The sequence below is a fragment of the Elgaria multicarinata genome, chromosome 3 (assembly GCF_023053635.1).
Source record: "Elgaria multicarinata webbii isolate HBS135686 ecotype San Diego chromosome 3, rElgMul1.1.pri, whole genome shotgun sequence".
In the NCBI taxonomy this organism is placed as follows: Eukaryota; Metazoa; Chordata; class Lepidosauria; order Squamata; family Anguidae; genus Elgaria; species Elgaria multicarinata.
In genome coordinates, this window is record NC_086173.1 from 151,654,910 (window position 1) to 151,679,354 (window position 24,445).

Genomic DNA, 24,445 nt, shown 5'->3' on the forward strand with positions numbered 1-24,445 from the left:
CCACCAACCTGGATGGCTTTAAAAATTCATGGAAGATAAGGCTATCAATGGCTACCAGTCGCAATGATCAATACCGGTTGCTGAAGAACATGAGTAGGAGGTTGCTATTGCTTTCAGGTAATGCTGGTGGGGTTCCCACAGGTAGCTGGTTGTGCAAAATGTAGCGACCAGACTGATAACTGGGAGTAGAAGGTTTTAGCATATAAGACCCACTCTGGCCCGCTTGCATTGGCTGCCTGTATGTTTCCGAGCCCAATTCAAGGTGCTGGTTTTAACCTATAAAGCTCTACATGGCTTGGGACTGCAATACCTGATGGAACGCCTTTCCCGACATGAACCTACCCGAACACTACGTTCAACATCTAAGGTCCTCCTCCGGGTGCCTACTCCGAGGGAAGCTCGGAGGGTGGCAACAAGAGAGAGGGCCTTCTCTGTGGTGGCCCTCCAACCGTGGAACAATCTCCCTGACAAGGCCCGCCTGGTGCCGACATTGTCCTCTTTTCAGCACCAGGTCAAGACTTTTCTCTTCTCCCAGGCATTTAGCAATATGTAATGACCATGGGTCTGTTTTTTGGCTCATTGTTTTTAAAGTTGTTAGAGTGGTTTTAAATGTATGTGTATTTTGCTTGTTTTTTGTGGTTCTTAATCTTTGTATATTGTTTTTAAGTGTTTTTATCTTATGTGAAGCGCCCAGAGAGCTTCAGCTATGGGGCAGTATACAAATGCAATAAATAATAATAATAACAATAACAATAATAATAATAATAAAAACAATGCTGGACTAGATGGCCCCTTGGTCTGATTCAGCATGGCTCTTTTTATTTTCTTATGAGTGTCCGTCATACAGGGCTGTTGGGCTGTATTTGGCTCGGTGAGTTACAAGTTGTGCAGACTTCCTGTACATTGCAGGAATGGAAGGAAAATGTGGTTCCTGCATGAGTTAAACATATAGACAGACTAGGGGTTGTCTTCAATGGGTTGTATCCAATGTTATTTTAACTCATTCATTTAAATGGGTCCATTTTAAGTAGGAATAACATTGGATAATCCACCTATAGTGACGCAGTTCAAGGGTTCAGTTCTAGAAGGAGCTTGTGAGCCTGCGCTCTCATGTCCAGCTTGGCTTGCTTCCATAAGCAAGCTAAGAGTGTGACCCAGAATCCTCTGCAATACTGCAAGGAATTCTGGGACCTTCAGTTCACAAAGAGATGAAGTTCCTGACAATCCTTAAGAATATGAGAAGAGCCATGCTGGATCAGACCAAAGGTCCATCTAGTCCAGCACTCTGTTCACACAGTGGCCAATTGGCTATCAGCCAGGGACCCACAAGCAGGACACGGGGCAACAGCACCCTCCCACCCATGTACCCCAGCAACTGATGCACACGGGCTTACTGCCTCTGATACTGGAGGTAGCACATAGCCATCAGGACTAGCAGCCATTGATAGCCACCTCCTCCAGGAATTTATCCAACCTTAGGGTGACCATAAGGACAGGGCTCTTGTATCTTTAACAGTTGTATTGAAAAGGAAATTTCAGCAGGTGTTATTTGCATATATGGGGAACCTGGTGAAATTCCCTCTTCATCCAATAGTTAAAGGTGCAGATGCCCTGCCCTCTGTTAAATCTGATCACTCTAGTATAGCTCCTGCACCTTTAACTGTTGTGATGAAGAGGGTATTTCACCAGGTTCTCCATATATACAAATGACATCTGCTGAAATTCCCTTTTCTATGTAACTGTTAAAGATACAGGATCCTGTCCTCCTTTTCATATGGTCACCCTATCCAACCTCCTTTTAAAGCCATCCAAATTGGTGGCCATCACCACATCTTGTGGTGGTGAATTCCATAGTTTAACTATGCGTTGTGTGAAGAAGTCCTTCCTTTTATCTGTCCTGAATCTCCAACCTTGCTTTTGATGACCATACTATCATTGCTACTACTAAACTACTACTAATCATCACCATAACCTTTCAGTCCTGTGATCCAGATTTCTCTGCTGTCTTTGCGACGTCTTTAAGAATTCTCAGCCGCTGTAGCCTGGCCAATAAATGGCTACTGTTGACATGGGTGAGTCTGCCATGTAGCCAAGCTCTAAGTACTACCATGGCATCTGCCAGGGTGGGTTGGGCAAACAATATCTATCACCAAGCTGCCAAGGTGAAGGGACATCCCAAGCTCACAGTGTCTCTACCTTTGCAATGTTCCCCCATGTCCTCTTAGAATTTTGTCCCTACAAAGCAGTTGATTTTGTAATAAGGTCGCTACTTCTGAATCACTGAAATAAAGGAGGAAATACTCCAACAAAAGAGAGAGAGAGAGATACAGGTTTGTATCAAATTTGTATATACTAATTTATATGTATCAGTGCCGAATTATTATTATTATTAGTAGTAGTAGTAGTAGTAGTAGTACATTTGTATCCTGCCCTATATCATTGGGATCTCAGGGCAGTGTACAGATAAAATCAATTCAGTATAAAACAATAAATAATGTACACCGCTAAAGCATATTATACTATTGACAAGCTAAAACCTGTTGAAAATTTAAAAGCAATAAAAACAATTAAAACTATGGGCAGCTTTTAGGCAAATTTAGTCCTCAAAAGCTTTGGCGTTTTAACTTGGCGCCAAAACAATGGCAGTGTCAGCACCAGATGGGCCTCCAAGGGGAAGGCATGCCACAACCAGGGTGCCACAACAGAGAAAGCCCTCTCCCACGTCCCACCATAATGGATGTCTCATGTTGTTGGGACACAGAGGAGGGCTCCTCCAACAGATCTCAGATCTCAGGCAGGTTTATATAGGGAGAGGCGCTCCGTCAAGTGTCGAGGTCTCAAGACATTTAGGGCTTTAAATGTCATCGCCAACACCTCGAATTCGAACCAAAAGCGTATAGGCAGCCAATGCAATTTAGAAATTGTTGTTATAATTTTACAGAAATATAGTTCATCACACCCTAGTGGGGAGGAATACGACCAGCGTAACCTGTGGGGGTGCCCAAGTGTTGATGGGCAACTTGAAGGCTCCTGTGCTTTCTCTTGTTGGGGTTCCTTATTTTTAAACCTCTCAGCGGCTTTCAATACCATTGACCATGGTATCCTTCTGGATCGCCTGAGGGGATTGGGAATCGGGGGCACTGTGCCTCAGTGGTTCCAGTCCTACCTCTCGGGCAGGTTCCAGATGGTGATGCTTGGGGATAGCTGCTCCTCAAAGAAGGAGCTGCCGTGTGGTGTACCGCAAGGTGCCATCCTTTCCCCAATGCTATTTAATATTTACATGAAACCGCTGGGAAAGATCATCCAGAGGCATAGGACGGGGTGCTATCAGTATGCTGATGACACCCAAATATACTTCTCTATGCCTTCGACAACAGCGTCAGCTAAGGGTAGTGTGTCTCCTCTGAATGAATGCTTAGAGTCGGTAATGGGCTGGATGAGGATAAACAAACTGAAGCTGAATCCAGACAAGACGGAGGTGTTTGCTGTCAAAGGCTACAACCTGGGTTTGGAGGTGTGTCAACAGTTCTGGATGGGGTTACACTCCCCCTGAAAGACTGTGTTCGCAGCTTGGGGGTGATTCTGGATCCGTCGCTCCAAATGACAGCCCAGATAGATGCGACGGCCAGGAGTGCCTACTGTCAGCTTCGGCTGATACGCCAGCTGCACCCCTTCCTAGAGTTAGAAGACCTAAAGACGGTCGTGCACGTGCTGGTAACTTCAAGGCTCGACTTCTGCAATGAGCTCTACATAGGGCTACTTTTGTGCCTAGTTCGGAAACTTCAACTAGTTCAAAATATGGCAGCCAGGCTGGTCACTGGTACACCTAGAGGTGACCACATTACACCAATTTTAAAATCTCTTCACTGGCTGCCATTAGTTTCCAAGCAAAGTATAAAGTCTTGGTTATCACCTTTAAAGCCCTACATGGTTTGGGACCAGGCTACTTGCGGGATTGCCTTCTCCCATCCAATCTGCCCCGCACACTCAGGTCCTCTGGGAAGAATTTACTCCAGTCAACAAAAACAAGGCTGACAACTATTACCCAGAGGACCTTTTCTTCTGCCGCTCCCAGTTTGTGGAATAGCTTCCCGGGAGAGATTCATCAACTTAACAGTCTTCCAGAATTTAAGAAAGCCATAAAGACTGATCTCTTCCGGCAGGCCTGCCCAGTTGAATTTTAAGATGCCTTTTTAATAATGTGCTGCTTTTAATAATGTATTAGTTTAAAATGTTTTAATTAGTTATATGTATGGTGTTTGCATTTGAGTTGTACCCTGCCTCGATCCAGAGGGAGAGGCGGGTAACAATTATTATTATTATTATTATTATTATTATTATTATTATTATTATTATTATTGAAAGCTCTCCCCAAAGGGATTCACCTGGTGCCTACCTTACAGTCCAATCCTATGGATGTCTACTCAGAAGTTTTTAACAATATATATTAAGTTTTAATTGAGTATTATGTATTTTATCATTTATTATTGTTCCCCGCCTCGATCAGAATGGAGAGGTGGGCAAGAAATAAAATTATTATTATTATTATTATTATTATTATTATTATTATTATTATTATTATTAAACGGGACAGCCCTTCAAATAGAAGACGTTCCTCTGGCAGAACGCCCAGAAAGCTTCGGCTGTTGGAAGGTATAGAAATGCAATCAATCAATCAATCAATCAATCAAAAGTAGAGGACTATCCTATCTAGAAGAAAGATGGCCACCCAATTTTGTAAAGGGTCTATTGTAAAGGGTCTATGCGGCAGGGTTTTGCTACTTTACTGGTTTACTCTGTACAGCACCATGTACATTGATGGTGCTATATAAATAAATAAATAAATATAATTTCATGGCAACTTCAGTGTGGAGGGGGGGTTGTCAACGAGCCCCTGCTGTGGTGTAGGCCCTTAGCACGTGCCCAACCACACCTACCCTTGACACCAGTCCTGCCCCAGGACACTCCCTAAACTGCCATTTGCCCACCCTGTGCACTGAGCGTTCGCTTTGCTGTTACTTCCTCTCCCGCATATTGTTCTCTGCAGTGCAACACTTCTCGAAACTTGTCTCATTCTCCACATGTTACCCGCCAGCGTTAATGAAGTGGTTTCTCAGAGCAAAAGAGGAAGCAGCCACCTCATATGTATATGTGTGTGTGTATATATATATATATATAGTCTCCCTCTGGGGGGAAGGGGACAGTTTAGAACGAAAGAGATCAACTCAGCAGGTCCAGGCGGGCCAAAAACGGAATCAGGGGAGCCAGCCAAAGAAGGGAGAGGACCAATGAACCCACAAGGTACCAACTGCTCAGGAACTTGCCTGAGTAGAAGCAACGACGGGGCTGGAAGAGGGCACTGGGAGGAGGGTTTCTCTGCCCTGGGGACTTGCCAGTAGAGCAGCAACGGGTGTGGGAGAGATTCAGATTTAGAAATTATTAACAGCGATCAAAGTGGAAGGCAGCCACTTAGCAACAGAAGGACACAAGGTGGGGCTTGAGATAAGCCAGGATAGCTTTTGCTCAGAAGCGGCATGGCAGGGGACACAAGGAAAAGTGTGAGAAGGGACTAAGGAAGATGAAAAGGGCGGGGGTTCAGAGGAGGGCAATGAGGAAGACCTGGAAACAAAGCCCCACCATTGGCCAGGCTGGCTAGGGCTGATGGACTTTGGAGTCCAACAACATGCAGACACCCATGTATTCCCGAGCCCCTAGCTTAAGATATATTATATCCTGCCCTTCTTCCAAAGAGCATGTTGGGGTGGGGACATCAAGGTATAGCATTTTATCTTCACAACTACCCTGTTATGGATGTTAAATTAGAGGCATTTGATTCTTCCTTTTCTTTCTTTCCTTCAATACTATTTTTCAGTGTTCGTTGACTTAAATAAGAGCATATCTAGACTAAATGCAGGGGGAACCCATGATCAGATCTCCCCTGTTGTTTTAAAATGGCAAATGTAATTTGGATGAGGGTTTCTGCACTCAAGGCATCGGGGTGGGGGGTGGGGGTATCCTTTTACCTTCATGCTTTTCTCCCAGTCTGAATCGCCACACTGCCAATGGCACATGGATGTCTTATCTCCTGCAGAGAAAATAGCCGCGAGCATCTCAGATAGAAAAAACAGTGTTGGGAAAGGATTAAACCGTCCTTCTCGGCACCACAACCTCCATCTTAATTGGGGGTGGGGTTTTATTTTTGACATAGCGGCATTTCCCCTTTTAAAAAAAACAAAAAGTGTGGGAGATCTAATCGGGAGTCTCCTGCTGACCAATTTCTGGCTCTCAGTAGCATAAGCAAGTGGGCAATGGACAATTTTAAACCTCAAAATTTGTGGAGCTGACAGCCACAAGCTGAGAAGTTCTGTTTTGACAATAATGATGCAATAGAAATGCAACCAGGACCGAGCTTTGCACCCAGAATTTCTAAGGCCTAAACTGTACAGTGTCACGTTCCTCAAGGTCTGTGGAGGTGTGCTGAGGGAAGAACTACACGTTACACTGAAAATGGAGTCATTGTGTGGAGTTCTCCCCCATAATGTGTAGGAACTTTACCTTTTTAATGGACCCCAGAATTGTTGTTGAAAAAAAATGGATACTGTTTTATACTGTTGTTTTTATATATATATATTGATGGTTTTAAATTTTGTATACTTTTTTTTAATGTCCACTGTTTTTAACTTTTGTAAACCGCCCAGAGAGCTTCAGCTATGGGGCGGTATATAAATTTAATAAATAAATAAATAAATATAAAAGAAGTAGCAAACCCCACTACCAGCTTTTTGCCGCCTGCCTGATTCCAGGATCTGCTGAAGACCCGGTAGCCTGGCCTGGAGCTTCCCTGCTCTACAGGGAAGAGCAGAGACGGGGGAACAAGGTCCTGCCTGGTATTTGTTCCCTCTCTCTTCTTCCCCTCCCCCATAAATAGATGTTCTGGATTTTCTTATACACAAACAGATGCAGGGAGAGAAAAACACACAGAGACACAGACGCACATCCATGCAGGAGAATTTGCGTGGGCAGCCATTTCACCCCAATGTATGAATGCATCCTGTCCATACAAACATCCAGTCCTAGCCGAATTCCCTTCCAGGATGACTGCGAACCATTGGGGCCTATAGGTTCTCAGATGAATGAAAATATTGTATCTCCAAATCGTCATTATTTTCTTTCTGAATGGCTAAATTCGTGTTTTATCCACCTTGGGTTCCATGAGCAACTCCCCCAGCAGTTTTGGGGAAACTTTGGAATTGTTTAATCATTCCTTCTGTTTCCCGAATTTGGGTTGTGAGTGTTGTGGCTTACATAGACAAAATGACAGCACCCATTGACCTTGGGGGAGCTAGGGGTGGCAACGGCCGACAGAAAGCTCTGGCGTGGGCTGGTCCATGAAGTCATGAAGAGTCGGAAGCGACTGAACGAATAAACAATAACCAAGAGGGAGGCATCAGCAGACTGGGGGGGGGGGGACCCAAGCTTCATAGAAGTATGAAAAACCTTTGGGGGGGGGGAATCCCTAAACTCAGGGGAAAACCAGAAAACCACCCAATGAGCACTGCACATGCTCAGTGGCCATGGAATGCTCAGCAGCTGGAATGGAGTATTCTGGAGGAGATCCTGGCTGGCTAAGTTGAACAGTGAGGGTGAGCATTCCACACTGCCATTTTTTATATATTTATTTATTTATTTATTTATTTGCTGTTGGCCCTATTTGTCAATTACCTCTTAATATTACTTGAGTACCAATTAATATTACTTGGTGTTTTACTTTGTGTGGGAGAGACAAGGAGAGAGAGGAGAGAGAAGGGGCCTGCAATATTAGACTGTAAGCCTGAGGACAGGGAATGTCTTTTTTGCTAACTAATTTGTAAGCCGCTCCAAGAGTCTTTTTTGGCTGAGGAGCGGGGTATAAATATAATAAATAAATAAATAAATAAATAAATAAATAAATAAAATATCATGACATGTTCCAAGGCCTGTTCATCCAAAAAGGCTCTGAAAACTACTGGGCTAAATATGTCATATTAAGAATATGGATCTTACTTATATGTTTCATAAGAATCTACATTTTCCTGTTTCAGTTTATTTAAATTGCATTTGGGAATGCAAATTCAAGTGTGTGAATTTCTGAATAAAAGTACAGTCCTCTTCTCCATCCCAGACTCTGGACCAGGTTCCCACAACCAGGTGTTCACCAGGTACTTTAGACTGCAACTCCCATTATTTCTAGCATTGCTGGATGGGGACGATAGGAATTGTAGCCCAGTTGCTGAACATTCCACGGCCACTGAGCATGTGCAGTGCTCATTGGCCCCAATATCTGGAGGGTATCAATAGGGATGTCCATCATGGTGAAATATGGCCCTTTGGGGGTCTGACAGATTCCCACGGCACCCCCCATCTCAGATTGTATTTGCAAGCCAAGTCAGGGATTTGTTCCCCAAATCCAGAAACTTTTTCAGGGTGGGTTGGGTTTTGTTTTTGGGTTTTTGCATAAAAAGCAATTTGCGCCTATTGCAACTGCAATTTGTGTGATTTGTGTGGTGTAAACTGCAGAAATTATGGAAAATACGGCAGGAATTTGTGCAAATTATGACTGAAAACTGTGCAAATTGCGATCCCAAATTGTGCAAACTGCAGCCGAAAATTCTGCAAATTATGGCCGAAATTGCGCAAATTGTGGTTGAAAATTGTGCAAATTACAGCCAGAAATTGTGCAATTTGTGCAAATTGTTCTACACAGATTTTTTTCAAAAATGGAAATCTGTTAGGGGTGCCATTTGACGCAACTCAAATCAGGACAGCTCATAGAACAGTAAGCTGAAGTCCAGGGAGCCAAACTTAGTAAAGTTCAGTGAGCTTCAACCCCTGGACAGATTCCACTGACATCCCTAAGGCACCATGCCGGCGAAGGGTGATCTACTCCAACCCCACACCTCCCAAGCCATGACTATAACCTAGTTGTAGGATCTTATGCTATACGCTAGCCGCCTTCTCCCATTACAGTGAATGCGTGCTACTTCATTCCAAAGGACAGTCGTCTATTTGAAAGCATTCTCTATAACAGCCTTCCTCAACCTGAGGCACTCCAGATGTGTTGGACTGCATCTCCCAGAATGCCCCGGGCTGGGGCATTCTGGGAGTTGTAGTCCAACACATCTGGAGCGCCCCAGGTTGAGGAAGGCTGCTCTGTACCAAGGGTGTTGAACCTCAGGACCGTGGGCCAAATATTAACATCTTGGGGGTCTGTATCTGGCCCTCTCGAGTTCCCCAGATGGCCATGCCCTCTTCCCCTGGCCCTACCCCCTTCCCAGAAACTCAAAGGGCTGGATCAGGACCTCTGTGGGGGGCCCTAGGCCTGAGCTTCTCCATGCCTGTGTTAGACCAAAACAAAAACTCTGAGCAGTTTTGCATTTTAGGTTCCCTTAAAGCAAAACACCATAATGACTCCAGGAATAAAATGGACTTTGCTTCTCCTGGTCTGGTGCTAAACATATTTACCTGTAAATAAGCACCATTTTCTCATAGAAAAAAAAGTTAAAGTAAAAATAATAAAATGAGTTATGTAAATAACTCCTCAGCTGATAACCCCCAAGACTATAAAATGAATTTTAAGATAAGAACGAAATGATGATGCAATCAGCATTCAGTCTACCAATATTAGGCCGACAGGTATTACCCAGATGACCTTCTCTTCTGCTGCTCCCAGACCGTGGAATGGCCTGCCAGAGGAGATTTGTCAACTTAACAGTCTTTTAGCATTTAAGAAAGCTATAAAGACTGATCTGTTCAGGCAGGCCCATCTAGTGGAATTTTAGGATGTCTTAATAATGTATACTATGTTTTTAATTCAGTTTTATGTATTTTATATTTATTGTTGTCCACCGCTTCGATCCAAACGGAGGGGCGGTTAAGAAATACATCATCATTATCATCATCATCATCATCATCATCATCATCATCATCATTATTATTATATTATCCACCACAGTTGGCCCCGGGATGCTCATGCCAGCCTAGGCACTGACAATGGGTCTGTTTGCCATTTCGTCCATCGCCTGCTTCTCTCTGGGTGTCCCCCTGGGACGGGGTGGGGGTTGTGTGGACTTCGGCCCTGAGGTCCTGGCCTTGCTGTACCCCAGCCATGGCATCTCTCTTGTTCTGATAGCTGTTTCTCCCTCCCTCCCATTTCCTCTTTGCTGTTGAGAGTGGGCCGAAAAACCCAGAGTCATGAAATTTGGTTTAGTTCCTCTTTAGTTTCCCAAACAACAGTTTGACCCAAATGCAAAACCATCTACAGATGTCAAACACACACCTCCCCTGCTGCCCCCACCACCTCTGCCGGAGTCAGGAAATTGCATTTGAAAGAGGAAACGCAGAAAGTGGGAGCCTCCAAAGGGACGCACGCATACGTTGGGGACTGGGGGGGGGAGTGGTGGTGATGTCTCAATAGGCCCATTAATCTTTTCTCCACTTCCTAGGAGGAAAGGCTTTTGGGGCGCTGAAGACTCAGCAGGAGGAACTCCTCGACTCCCTCAATAAGGTAAGGCTGTCCCCTTAACAGTGTGGATGACAAAGAGTATGACATTGGAACTAATTTGCATTCCATCCTCAAGGGACCATATGTACCTCCAGTATCAGAGGCAGTATGTCTGTGTATACCAGTTGCTGGGGAACATGGGCAGGTGGGTGCTGTTGCACTCATGTTCTGCTTATGTAGGGTGACCATATGACCAGATTTGCCCGGATTTGCCCGGGTTTTTGATGACAAATCTGGGAGGGGAGGGGAAATCCGGATTTTTTTCCCCAAAGAGCAGCTCTAATGGGAATTAACAAAAATGCTTATAACTCCATCATTTTTTAAGATAAAGACATGAAACTTGGCACAATGGTAGCTCTTAGGAAGGGCTTTAGTCATACCAAATTTGAAACAGATCTGTTCATCCATTGAGTTTTTAGGAATTTTTTTAAAATTGAGGTTTTAAAATTATTATTTTTAAAATCATCATTTTTAAAGATAAAGAGATGAAAGTTGGCACCATGATAGCTTTTAGGCAGAGCTTTAGCCATACCAAATTTGAAACAGATCTGTTTATCCATTGATTTTTAGGAATTTTTTAACATTTGAGGATTAATTTTTTTTAAAAAAAAATATTTTTAAAGATAAAGAGATGAAACTTGGCACCATGATTGCTCTTAACAAGGACTTTAGCTATGCCAAGTTTGAAACAGATCTGTCCATCCATTGAGTTTCAGGATTTTTTTTAAAGTTTGAGGTTTTTAAATTATTTTTAAAAAATAATTTTAACATGGCGACCATGTTGTCCTCCTTTTTGGTTTCCAAAATATGGTCACCCTAGCTTATGAGTTTCCCATGAGCAACTGTGTGAACAGAATGCTGGACTAGATGGACCCTTGGTCTGATACAGCATGGCTCGTACAGGGACTGTTCACACAACACGCTAATTCACAGTCTGTGGTTGAGTGTAGGTTATTGGTGAACAGTGGGTTGTTTGTTGAACCACGAATTAGCGTGTTGTTTGAACCCAGGACATTTTCTTCATGGTCTTATTAACCATGCAGTGTGGCTTGTTAAACACCCTGAACAACACAACAACAAACCATGGGCCTGTTCAAATGACACACTAATCCACCGTGCATCGTGTTTCTCAAAAACCTCCTGCCTTCTTGGGAGACAATAACGAGGCCTGCTAAGTAATCCACAAAGCGTTATTTAAGCAATAAACACATCTTCCCACCTGCAGAGAGTCTAATCTCTTGGAACTTTCCTCTAGGCAAAATTATGCAAATTAAGCGAGACAATCGTCCTTTCCTGGAGAATGGAAAGCCTTTTCCCAAGATGCATTAATTTCAGAGAGACTAGTTCTGAGGCGGCTTCTGATGTGATGCGAGCCGGGCTGACTTTCTCTCGCCTTCCTTTCGCTCCACCCATTTTAGTCTGCAGCATACTCTAAGATTGGCTAACCTGTCGGTGCTCTCTCCTTCGGAAGAATGTTGGCTTCCCACTGACTGTGTATTATTTGCCCTTGATGATATAAGCTCTGGAGAGGGTTCACCACCAGCTGGTGAAGAGCCCGTGAGAGCTTTCTCCCCCACTGGTTCAGGCTGGCCTGTGTCTGGCGCCGACTCCTCTACTTCAGAGTCTGATTCTGATTGATTACCTGAAACACCTTCTTCCAACCGAGGGGGAACAGAGCTAGACATGACACTGTGGGACATTCAAAAACGGTGATCCATGGTGGGTTATCATGTCATGTGGTGGGAGAATTCCCTCCCCATGATGGCCAGAGTACCCACACACGCTAACCATCTTCCAAAAGATGGTTAGCGGGTATCCACGGTTGTTCCTGTGTCATCTGACAGGATCCCCGTGTGTTTTCAGTGCGTTTCAGCAAAAAAAACAAAAAATGGTAGCGACAATAGAGTCCACCAGCATGAGTAACCACCATTTCCAGCAACGCATAAAGTGGTCTGCAGCCATTTTTTTTCCATTTTCCAAATGGAGTGGCTACCAGTTGTTGATTCAGCACGCAGAGGATTGTGGGATGCGCAGTTAAACCGTGCAGAGATAAGTGACCTAACCATGGAGGGTGGGTGGGTAGCAGAACCACGGGGAGCAGCATGGCTCCCGTTCAAATGGCAGGCCCACTTGTTGTCATTCTGTTACCCCTACCCTCCCTCTCTTTCCTATCCACCCACCTACCCTCTGCACATGTCTGAACAGTCCCCATAGGTTCTCAAGGTGGCTTGTTCAAGAAAAACAGGCCATGCTGCATGGTTAACAAGCCACCCTGTGGGAAATGACCTGGATTCAGATGTGGTAGTAACAGAGCACAATAGATAATAGCTTGTTGTATAGATAAAGGAGCAGGGATGGTGTGAGAAAGGAATGTGCTGAACATTGCTGTTGATAAGACGTGCAGGATACTTGAGAGGACACACAGGACATGCACAAAAAGTTTGCTTGCTACATGGTGTAGAAGAAAATCCAAAATGGAGTCTGTATTGCTGTAACATGTTTATTTGGAAGTCAGTCCCATGGATTTCAATAGGGTTGACTCCCTAGTAAGTGGGTTGGATCCAGGATCTGCCTTCCATAAATAGGAGGGACAAATACACAGGGCTTTTTTAAAAATTTGATATATGTATATCCCACCTTTCCTCCAAGAAACCCAAAATGGTGTATATGATCCTCCTCCTCCTCCTCTCGATTTCATCTTCATAGCAACCCTATGAGTTAGAATAACTAGGAACTAGAACCCAGACCTCTGCAGTCCCAGTCCAACACTCTAACTCAGGGCTCAACCTTTTTAGATCTGTAGGCATATTTGGGGATTTGAGACCATGCTGTGAGCAGATCGCAAAATCAGTAGGTCGCCAGTTTGATGTTATGAATCTTAGGCTGCCTCGTATTCTGCGAAACCTTTTCTCTCATGTCTATTGGACACCGCAACATCTCTTTAATAAGAGATTGCCTAATTTGGCTAATTGCTGGTGAAACAATACAGCTTATGCTTCTTGCAAAACACATGTTTAGTCGATGCTCCCGTACTTGCTTCTTTTTGGGCGAAGGTTATTACACAGATAAATTTTGTACTGAACCATCTTTAATATTCGCTGATGTACGCACTTTGTTAAATTATTTACCTGCTTCATGGAAATTAACAAACAGAGTAAATGGATTCTCTGCACCCTTTTGACAGCTAAAAGACTGATATTACATCACCAAAAGGATTAACGCTCACCTTCTGTAATGCAATGGATTAAAAATCTTTCAATGTTTTCAATATTTGAATGGGTGGCACACAGACGCCACCTTCAAATGGATACTTATTTTAATATTTGGTCCACTTTTTGAAACCCACGTATAATTGCTAGAAAGTTGTATGGAATTCATACAAATCTGTGAACAGAGATTGGGGGGAAAGGGGGGGGGAATAAAATTGAAAAAAATGAACATGGGAAATTATATTTTTGGTGCCCATGGCTGCCATGGAGGTGCTCTCGTACCTGCGGTCATTGTGTTGGGGGACCCCTGCTCTACCCACTACTCCACACTGTCTCTCGTGTAAACATGTTTTCTTTTGAGTAAATATGCTTAGAACTGCATTGTGAAGCGAAACAAAAAAGGAGAACAAAGGAAAATAATAATTTATTTATTTACAATATTTATATACCGCTCCCCATTGAAAATTTCAGAGCGGTGTACAAGATAAAATAGAATAAAAACAGAATAAAACACTTCAAAATAGATTTTAAAAGATGCAAGTAATAAAATATATGTAATATAATTAAAAATATAATTAAAAATATTTTAATTATATATTGTAAATAAAAATATTTATTTACAAATATTTAGTTACAATATTTATATACCGCTCCCCATTGAAAATTTTGGAGCGGTATACAAGAAAACATAAAATAAAAACAGCATAAAACACTTTAAAATAGATTTTAAAAGATGCAATAATTAAAAAAAATAGCACCAGGTAAAATGCATTAAAAGGGTCAGATTAATGAAATGCATGCTGGAATGGAAAGCAGGCAGAGAAACAGCCAGGCCAATGCATCTAGGCAAGCAATTCCATGCAGAACAGAAAAGGGTGGACTTGCGTTAGAAATGGGCTGGACAGTGCCATCCTATACATGTCTATTCAGAAGGAAGCCCCAATGAGTACAATGGAGTTACTCCTACTAGGAAAGTTTGTGTAGGACTGCAGCCTTAGGATGTCCCTTTTATATTGTCACCGGAGATGGGCAGGGACCCACTGGGATACTCTGGCATGCTGATCTCCCCCATAACCATGTTTTTGTCCCCTGCCTTCCACAGGAATTTCTGGATGACCCCAAATTCAGCACCGATGAAGACCTTGCTGAAAAATTAGAAATCTTTAAGAGTGAGTGGCATCGATGGAAGACTTGTGGTTATGGGGGGTGGGTGGGGGTGGAATGAGATTTTGCAGTGTAACAAAATGGGAGGAACCAGATCTAACCATTTTAAACAATCTCATGATCGTTGTGATAGGTGGCTTTTAGAAAAAGAACAAATGGAACCCTGCAACAAAATGTTGTAGAGTGGGCTGCTTCTGCTTAGGGTTCCAGCACCTATCTTACATTCCACTTCCCCCTTCTTAGTTTTGCCTTCTTCCCCCCCATCGCCCCCTCCAAGAGTCATTCAGCATTCTGAGCACTCTCTAAGAATGCTCAGGCCACAGCTAGACCTAAGGTTTATCCTGGGATCATCCAGGGTTCACCCCTGCCTGAGCACTGGATCCCGTGTGTCACCTAAATGAACAGGTTTGACCCCTGGATGATCCAGGGATAAACCTTAGGTCTAGCTATGGCCTCAGTCCACCTTGTCCTGTTTGCTGGGGGGGGGGCTTCCCTTTTGGAGGATTTTCTCCATTTAGGGGCTTCCGTCCAATCCTATTCTATTTATCATTTTATTCATTATTCTATCCATTGACACTGGTGGATTCCTGCATTGAGCAGGGGGTTGGACTCGATGGCCTTATAGGCCACTTCCAACTCTGCTATTCTATGATTCTATGACTTACGGGCAGTTCTCGTGTTCCATCCCAGGGGACATTTTAAAAGTTCGAACCAAGAACTGACCTATTGTGACAATGAGATGATTCGTTCTACCCTTTTTGTGTATCTATCTTCCTCCCTTTCCAACCATACCGTTCTATTCCCCCTCCCCATCTGGTTGTAAGTCCACACACACCCACACCCATTCACTCACTCACTGACTTACTCAGCATTTGGTACCACTGAATTATTACGGAGCAGTTTGGAGTGGGTTCATCTCCTAGCGCTTATTTTCCTAACGATTTTCAACATATATGAAAACCTCCAGGTTACCTTGAGTCTGCTGATACCTCCCTGTTGTGCATGGGTGTGTGGGTTTTGGTTACAGCTGCATGAACCCAGAAAGACTGCAATCTGTGTTAGAAGGATGGATGATGGTGGTTAAACAAGTCCATTCAGGATAGATCTATTAATTTGTTTATTTTAAAAAACAGAAGTAAGAATAGAAGCTCTATGTTCAGAGACAGTATATATCTTCAAATACCCAATGCTGAGGACAAATTATGCAAGCACACCCCATTTGTGAACTACCCAGGGGGCATAAAGCTGGCCATTCTTATAGGGTGACCATATGGAAAGGAGGACAAGGCTCCTGTATCTTTAACAGTTGACTAGAAAAAGGAATGTCAGCCGGTGTCATTTGTATGCATGCAGCACCTGGTGAAACTCCCTCTTCATCACAACAGTGAAAGCAGCAGGAGCCCTGCCCTCTTTTACATATGGTCACTCTAGTATAGCTCCTGCAGCTTTAACTGTTGTGATGAAGAGGGAATTTCACCAGGTTCCCCATATATATAAATGACACCTGCTGAAATTCCCTTTTCTATGCAACTGTTAAAAATGCAGGAGCTCTGCCCTCCTTTTCATAGGGTCACCCTGCAATCTTAGAGATGGGGTGCTAAGCAAGATAGTCTGATCTATCAGGGCAGTTCTTGTGTTCTTATGTTAGCCTGCTCTCTTTTGCAGAGAAATACATGGACTTTGACCTCAATGCACAAGGTGATATAGGTGAGTTTGGTTCATAGGTTGGATTCACATTGGTGTGTGGGTGAGTCTCTCTTTGTGCCATGGGTGTTCCTGCTTCCTAAATAACGGAGATCAGAGGAGGGCACTCAGCAGCCAATAGTCCAAAGACAAGATCAGATGCTTTTTTTTTCTGCCTATGGCAGCTCTTCCAAAAGTTAAAAAAGGGATAGTTAAAAAAAAAGTTTGTCCACAGGAAACAAAAATACATTCCTAATTTGTAGAAAAGTGAAAAATCCCTTCCAACAATTTCATATGGGGATGGCTGGATTTCCCTATTCCCTATCCATGTCTATTAAACGTGTAGTCATATTCATAAGTCCATTCCATCCTGTTTCTACATTAAACTGCAATTTTTAAAAAAAATCCACTCAAAAATTTGTATTTAAATGTGCATTTTTGATAGGGATAGACAAATCCATTTCTCTCTGTTTCTAATATTTCTAATCCTATTTTGGTTTTGTCGTCTTTCCACATCCATTTGCATTTTAAAGTTGACGTGAAAACATGTCCACATTTTGTGTGCAAGGCTCCTAATATACACATTTTTGTAGGCATTTTTGCCTAGAAAGTGCATTTTGCAAGCATACTCTCCTAGTATAATGCATTTTTGTATGTTATTTTTACTAATATGCACAGATCTGTACATGATTTTTCTCTAATATATGCATTCTGACCACATTTGGATTGGAGAACTGCATCACAAAATTCTGAAAAATCAAAGTGTACTTATAACTGTGTCCCATTTTGTGTTCCATTTTGTGTAATGTATTTGTGTAATGGTTGAGGAAGTGCAAATTAGGTAGGTTCACATTAAAATACAAACCCAAGGCACTTCTGCCCCATCTTTAACTTTTGAACCTATTTTCAAACAAACGTGCTTCCTGAACATGTTTTCTCCCCAAGTTCACATTTCTAAATGTATTCCTTAAAAGCTAAAATAAACATTTTTGTATGCATTTTGGTACTTTTTTTTTCAGTCAAGGACCTCATTACAAAATGCGGAGAAGTGCAAAATTTCAAAGGAGACTTGAGCTCCAATGCACACATTTGTCCAAGAGGTGTGGATCGAGTCAGTTCCTGCAATGAGCAGGGGGCTGGACTAGATAGCCTTGCAGATCCCTTCCAACTCTACTATTCTGTGATTCAATGAGTTCATATCAAAACTTAACAAAGAACAAATTCCTCAGGAAGCTCTACTTTAATGATGACCTCTCCTTTATTTTTTTATGTAACATGTGTATAACATCTAAGTGTGTATATGTATGTAAGTATATATGAATATATGTGCAGTGGAGGCTGGTGGCTCCAACTTTGATGGGGCTGGGAATCCATGCTGGGTTTTGGTCAGAACCAGCTAGAACTCTAAAGGCACTAATGGGTTCAGCACCTTGGATAGCTCCTTTAGAGTTCTGTCTGTTTCTGACTGAAACCAGGAATGGATCCACAGCCCCACCGAAATCAGAGCCACCAGCCTCCACTGTATATGTATGCTTGCACGTTGAAAAAGCTAGGTGCAGCCAAGACCCATTTATATGTACATATATGGGTAACCTGTAAAGGCATGTGTGTAATGCTTTGCCTGATCTCCGGTCAGCTGTCTAACTCAGTCAGAGTGTAGTAAAAATAAAGCCATGTCTATGGGTTTGAAGCTCATGGTGGTCTCAGTGGGTAGAAGAAAGCCTGGAGGTTCTGTTTGTGCAGCACAACCCGGGTTCACTCCCTGGCAGGAGGTTGGACTCAATGGCCTTGTAGGCCCCTTCCAACTCTGCTATTCTATGATTCTATGATCTCCAGTTAAAAGGGTGTGGTTGTAGGTGGTGGTGGGGAAACATCTCTGCCTGAGTCTCTGGCAGTCAAAGTGTCATGATTCCAAGTCTTCCTGCCAAGGTGAAACAATAAAGAGGTCCGCCTGTGCCATCCACAAAGCTTTATTCAGCAAATAGACATCTCTTCACAGCTGAAGGGAGTGTGCAGGGCTGGTGCTACCATAGAGGTCACTCAGGCAGACGCCTAGAGCGCCTAGCTAAGAGGGGCGCCGGGCGCAGCGCAGCACTCACGCACGTTGGCTGTGAGCCGTCCCGGCCCGAGGATTCGGCTGGGCCTGGGTGGGCAAGATGGCGCCCCGCGCCCACCCAGCCGAAGCGAAGCCAGGGACGCTGGGGTGGGGGTGGGGCAGCTCCAGACTTCCGGAACGCACCCGGAAGAGAGAAAGAGAGAGAGAGAGAATGTAGGGGTGAATGGGGTGCATGGGGTCTTTGAGTGAATGCATGTGTTCATGCGTTTATTTATTTGGAGTGAGTGATGCTGAGTGTGTGTGCGCATGTGTGCGTGCGTGAGTTGGGGGGGGATGATTTGGAGGTGCTATTCCTATTAAATAATGCATTTTAGACCCATAGATGTTCCTTTCCAATTTGTTTGCTATAATTGGCATGACGTATTTCTTGCACTTTAAAATAAATTTAGCAGTTTCAAGTTTTGTGCTTTTATTTTTTCCAGGAAACATATGTTCTTAAAAATCAAAGTTGGCATTTTTTTGGGGGGGGGGGGGGGTTTGAAAGTAGCTCACCTTGCCTAGGGCACAAAATAGTCTGGCACCGGCCCTGGGAGTGTGAATGCTAGAAGCTATCCTCTGAGCTTCATTAGACTAGCAAAGCAAGGCAGTTGCCTATCAACTGAAAGGGATCGTTTTTCTGCAGTGCCAACAGGCATTTTCTTACTTCAGGGAGGGTCTTTCAGTTGAAACCTCTGGTGAGTGGCTACCCTAACGAACAACCTCTCACCTCCTCTCAACTCCGCCCACTGTGGCGGACTCTGGGATCTGCCAACTCTGATGTCCCCTCCCTCTCTGACAGAGGCTGAGTTCCCAGGGGTTGGGAGGGGAGAATGGTCTCTGAGCCTTCAGCATCCTGACCAATAAGCTCCTGGAAAGATTCATCCTTGACTCCTGAAGAGTCCTGGAGAATCTCCTCCCCTGCTTTCTGTCTTGACTGGCATACTTCTGGTTCTTCTCCGCCAATCTCCAAGTCCAATACAGCCCCCAAAACCCAGTCCCCCACATGAGAGAGAATGGGCCTGATCCTGACACAGAGTAGACCAGACTTCTGCAGCCTCAGGGGACTCGGCTCAGTGACTAGAGCACCTGCTTTGAATGCAGAAAGTCCCATGTTCGAGCCCCAGCATCTCCAAGTAAGGCTAGGAAATCCCCTGCCTGAAACCCTGGAGAGTTGCTGCTGCCAACCAGAGTTGACAATACTGGGCTAGATGGACCAAGCGTCTGAATTATTATTATTATTATTATTATTATTATTATTATTATTATTATTATTATCCGACTCTCCATTCTGATTGAGGTGGGGAAGAGCAGCAAATATAAAATACATAAAACTGAATTAAAACATAATATACATTGTTAAAATATCCTGAAAACATTCTAAAAATGTTTAGAGGCAGCTTCCTATGTTCCTCTCTTCCTATGTAAGACATTATGGCTCTGAAGCGTATGCTGGAAAAGCTAGGAGCAGCCAAGACCCACCTGGAACTGAAGAAGATGATCACCGAGGTGACAGGAGGCATGAGCGAAACCATCTCCTACCGGGACTTTGTCCGTATGATGCTGGGCAAGCGGTCGGCTATCCTTAAGATGTAAGTACTGTGTGCCGTCCCCACTCCCACCCCCATTCCCAGTATGCAATTTTCTCTTCCCCAGGCTAGTACCTTCGGACTACAACTCTCATCATCCCTCACCAATGGCCAGGCCAGCTGGGACTGATGGGTGTTCAAGTCCCAAACATCTGGATGGCATCAGGTTGGGGAAGGCTGCCATATTTGTGTGTGTGTGTGTGTGTGCGTGTGTGTGTGCGGGCGCCACTAACTCTTTTACAGGAAGTGATTAGTGAGCATGTTTAAACTAGAGTGCCCATATGAACTAGGGTGACCATATACCGCCCAGAGAGCTTCGGCTATTGGGCGGTATAAAAATGTAATAAATAAATAAATAAAAAGGAGGACAGGGCTCCTGTATCTTTAAAGTTATATAGAAAAGGGAATTTCAGCAGGTGTCATTTGAATGCATGTAGCACCTGGTGAAATGCCCTCTTCATCATAACAGTTAAAGCTGTAGGAGTCCTGCCCTCTTGACCAGATACAAAAGAGAGGAGGGCACCTGCAACTTTAACTGTTGCGATGAAGAGGGAATTTCACCAGGTGCTGCATGCATACAAATGACACCTGCTGAAAATCCCTTTTCTCTACAACTGTTAAAGATACAGGAGCCCTGTCCTCCTTTTCGTAGGGTCACCCTATTTAAACTGTGGTTATGTAGCCACCATGATTAGGAATGGTTCACATGAGACGCCAAGCCATAAAGTTTAGCTTAAAACGCTTCACTATCATGGCTTTAGCCTGTTGGTGATTGGCAGTAGATCAGAGTTTTCTGACTCACAATTATTTAACAGCAGCAACAACAAAATGGTGTTGCTACGTTTTGCTGCTGATATGAAGAAAGCTTGGGAGGAAAACCAGGAGCGGACTTTTGTACTAAAGGAGTGTGAGTTCAGTTCAGGTTTTGGTACTGAAAACCAATTCCTGGGCTAACAGAGGCACCACCCTGGTCCCGCCTTCTAAAGGGCCTGTCTTTTGCTCCTGCTCTGATTGATGGATGTCAAGGTTCCAGTAAAAGACAACGTAGATCCTGCAAGGTCCTGCCCAGTTCTGCTTTTCGGAGTACCAGAGGGCCTTTTTCCTTATCCAGTGGGTGTAAAAGCTATAATTCAGGAAAGCAGAACTGTTTTAGGCCTAGTGATGTTAATGAGCGTGGCACTAGCCTCATCATCAACACACACACAGAGGCATCTGTGGGATAGCTAATACCCTGGAAGACAGAAACAAACCTCAAAGTGATCTTGATAGGCTGGAGTGGTGGGCTGAAAACAACAGGATGAAATTTAAGAGGGATAAGTGCCAAGTTCTACATTTGGGAAATAGAAACCAAAGGCACAGTTACAAGATGGGGGATACTTGGCTCAGCAACACTACAAACGAGAAGGATCTTGGAATTGTTGTAGATCGCAAGCTGAATATGAGCCAACAGTGCGATATGGCTGCAAGAAAGGCCAATGCTATTTTGGGCTGCATTAATAGAAGTATAGCTTCCAAATCACATGAGGTACTGGTTCCTCTCTATTCGGCCCTGGTTAGGCCTCATCTAGAGTATTGCGTCCAATTCTGGGCTCCACAATTCAAGAAGGACACAGACAAGCTGGAGCGTGTTCAGAGGAGGGCAACCAGGATGATCAGGGGTCTGGAAACAAAGCCCTATGAAGAGAGACTGAAAGAACTGGGCATGTTTAGCCTGGAGAAGAGAAGATTGAGGGGAGACATGATAGCACTCTTCAAATACTTAAAAGGTTGTCACACAGAGGAGGGCCAGGATCTCTTCTCGATCCTCCCAGAGTGCAGGACACGGAATAACGGGCTCAAGTTAAAGGAAGCCAGATTCCAGCTGGACATCAGGAAAAACTTCCTGACTGTTAGAGCAGTACAACAATGGAATCAGTCACCTAGGGAGGTTGTGGCCTCTCCCACACTAGGGGCCTTCAAGAGGCAGCTGGACAACCATCTGTCAGGGATGCTTTAGGGTGGATTCCTGCATTGAGCAGGGGGTTGGACTTGATGGCCTTGTAAGCCCCTTCCAACTCTGCTATTCTATGATTCTATGATCTCCAGTGGAGGCTGGTGACTTCGATGTTAGTGGGGTGGTGAACCCGCTCTGGGTTTCAGTCAGAACCAGTCAGAGCTCTAAAGGAGCTGTATCTAAGGTGCAAACTCCGCCCCACTGACATTGAAGACCACCATCCTCCACTGCCTATCTCCCTGCCTTTCCCAGCATGGAGCCAGGGACTTCGGTGGCCCTTGGGAGAAGCAGCTACTTTCCCTGCTGGCATTGACCGAGTCAGTGGCGCACAGCCTGTGAAAGGACTTGGCTGAACGTGGAAACAGGCGAGACACCAAATTCGGGACTTAAGGAGGGATGTCACTGGTGAATTCATCTGCCCTTCTTTCTTACTTTATTTTCTTTCTGCAGAATTCTGATGTACGAAGAGAAAGCCAAAGAGAAGGATGAGAAACCAGCTGGGCCCCCTCAAAAGAAAAAAATTGCAGATCTTCCTTAAATATCTCTGGCTGCTGTGATTGACTCCAGCCTCTAGATGGCGCTCTTAGAACAGAGAAGAGCCTCCCTTATAAAAAAAAAAAAAAAAAACTAAACAAGTCCTGAGAAAGGAGTTCATTTAAAATACCGTATTTCTTCGATTCTAAGACGCACTTTTTTCCCATATAAACATTTCTAAAAACGGGGTGCGTCTTAGAATCGCAGGTGTGTTCATTATTTCTTAGAATCAAAGCTTTTTTTTTCTGTTGGTGGGACTGAAATTAGTGTGCGTCTTACAATCGATGGCGTCTTAGAATCGAAGAAATACGGTACTATTTTTTGAAGTCCTCTCATGGGAGAACCAAGTCTCATTCATTTAGAGGGCAGAGTATTTTGCCTACAAGATGATTTGCGTTTCCACCCTCTATTTTAAAAAACTGTGGTAAACTCACTAAATATAATAGCCCACTGTACATACAAAAAACATTGTCAGTGCAATCCTATGCAGATCTACTTGGAGGTAAGTCCCATTGGGTTCAATGGGACTTCCTTTTATATCCACTTACTTCGGAGTAATAGCATAAGAAGAACCGTATCAAAGGCCTTATCTAGTCCAGCATTCTGTTCCCACAGTGGCCAACCGAATGCCCCAATGAGAAGCCCACAAACAGGACTCGTTGGGGCAGGGGGTGGGTGGGTGGACACGCGGGGTCATATGAAATACCAGAGCGTGGAAAACTAAGTGCAGCTGATCTGTGTGGCCAGCCTCTTCAGGTGCTGCTAACCATTGAGGGGCAACAGTTCTTATGGTAATTTATCTTTAAACCGGAGTTGGACAGGGTGGTCTTTTCATTTTAATTTTTGTGAACCGCCCAGAGAGCTTAAGCTATTGGGCGGCATAGAAATACAAATAAATAAATAAAAGAGGACCCATGACCACATTAAACATGACACCAATAAGCACCTTCCCACTCGTGTTTTCCAGCAACTGGCATTGGGGGGCATCCTTGCCTTTGAAACGAGTAAATATACAGCCATCATGACTGGTAGCCACTGATAGCCCACTGAGCTTACTTCCGAGTAGTCATGCATAGGATTGCATTGTATTGTAAGCCTGCAATTCTGTCTACGCATATCTGGGAGTAATTCCCATTGAACACAGTGGGACTTACGTCTGAGCAAATACGTATAAAATTGTACTGTAAAACTCTTAATTTCAGCCGTGAATGCAAACAGATTTCACTTTGTCATCCGCCTCTTTCTTGTCTCAAAATGGCAGCTGCAGGAATAAAGAGATCCATCAGGGAAGATTTGGGGGTAATGATTTAAAGGTCTGGGGGAAGAGAACTGGAATTCTTAAAAAAGAGAGAACAGGGTCCTGTTTTGACAGCGGCGCTTTGGTGCCATGAGGCTTCTGGCTCCCACACTTGCGTTCCTTCTGGCCACTGCTGCCCCTACCCTGGCCACCAGGAGGGATGGGGGAGGAACGAGGCAGCCAGAGGACGACGATGAGAGGGACACAGGGCACCTGAACCACCTCTCCTCCCTCTGACCTCCCTCTGGCTACCCGTTCCTTCCCCTCGCCCAATTTTTTTAAAATATTATCTGTATCTGCGCTGCTTCGCAGGTTCAGATGAAAAAAATCGGGGTGGGGAGGAA

The 24,445-nt window shown here is 44.0% G+C and overlaps 1 protein-coding gene across 1 annotated transcript; it reads left to right on the top strand.

Annotated features, from left to right (window-relative positions):
- The first annotated feature begins 5,192 nt into the window (after positions 1-5,192).
- Positions 5,193-23,467, top strand: AIF1 (allograft inflammatory factor 1). Its single transcript, XM_063123519.1, has 6 exons — positions 5,193-5,301; positions 10,482-10,543; positions 14,852-14,918; positions 16,579-16,620; positions 20,118-20,280; positions 22,721-23,467. Exons 1-6 carry the CDS (start codon positions 5,289-5,291, stop codon positions 22,806-22,808), a joined length of 435 nt encoding a protein of 144 aa, XP_062979589.1. The 5' UTR covers positions 5,193-5,288; the 3' UTR covers positions 22,809-23,467.
- Positions 23,468-24,445: the final 978 nt, after the last annotated feature.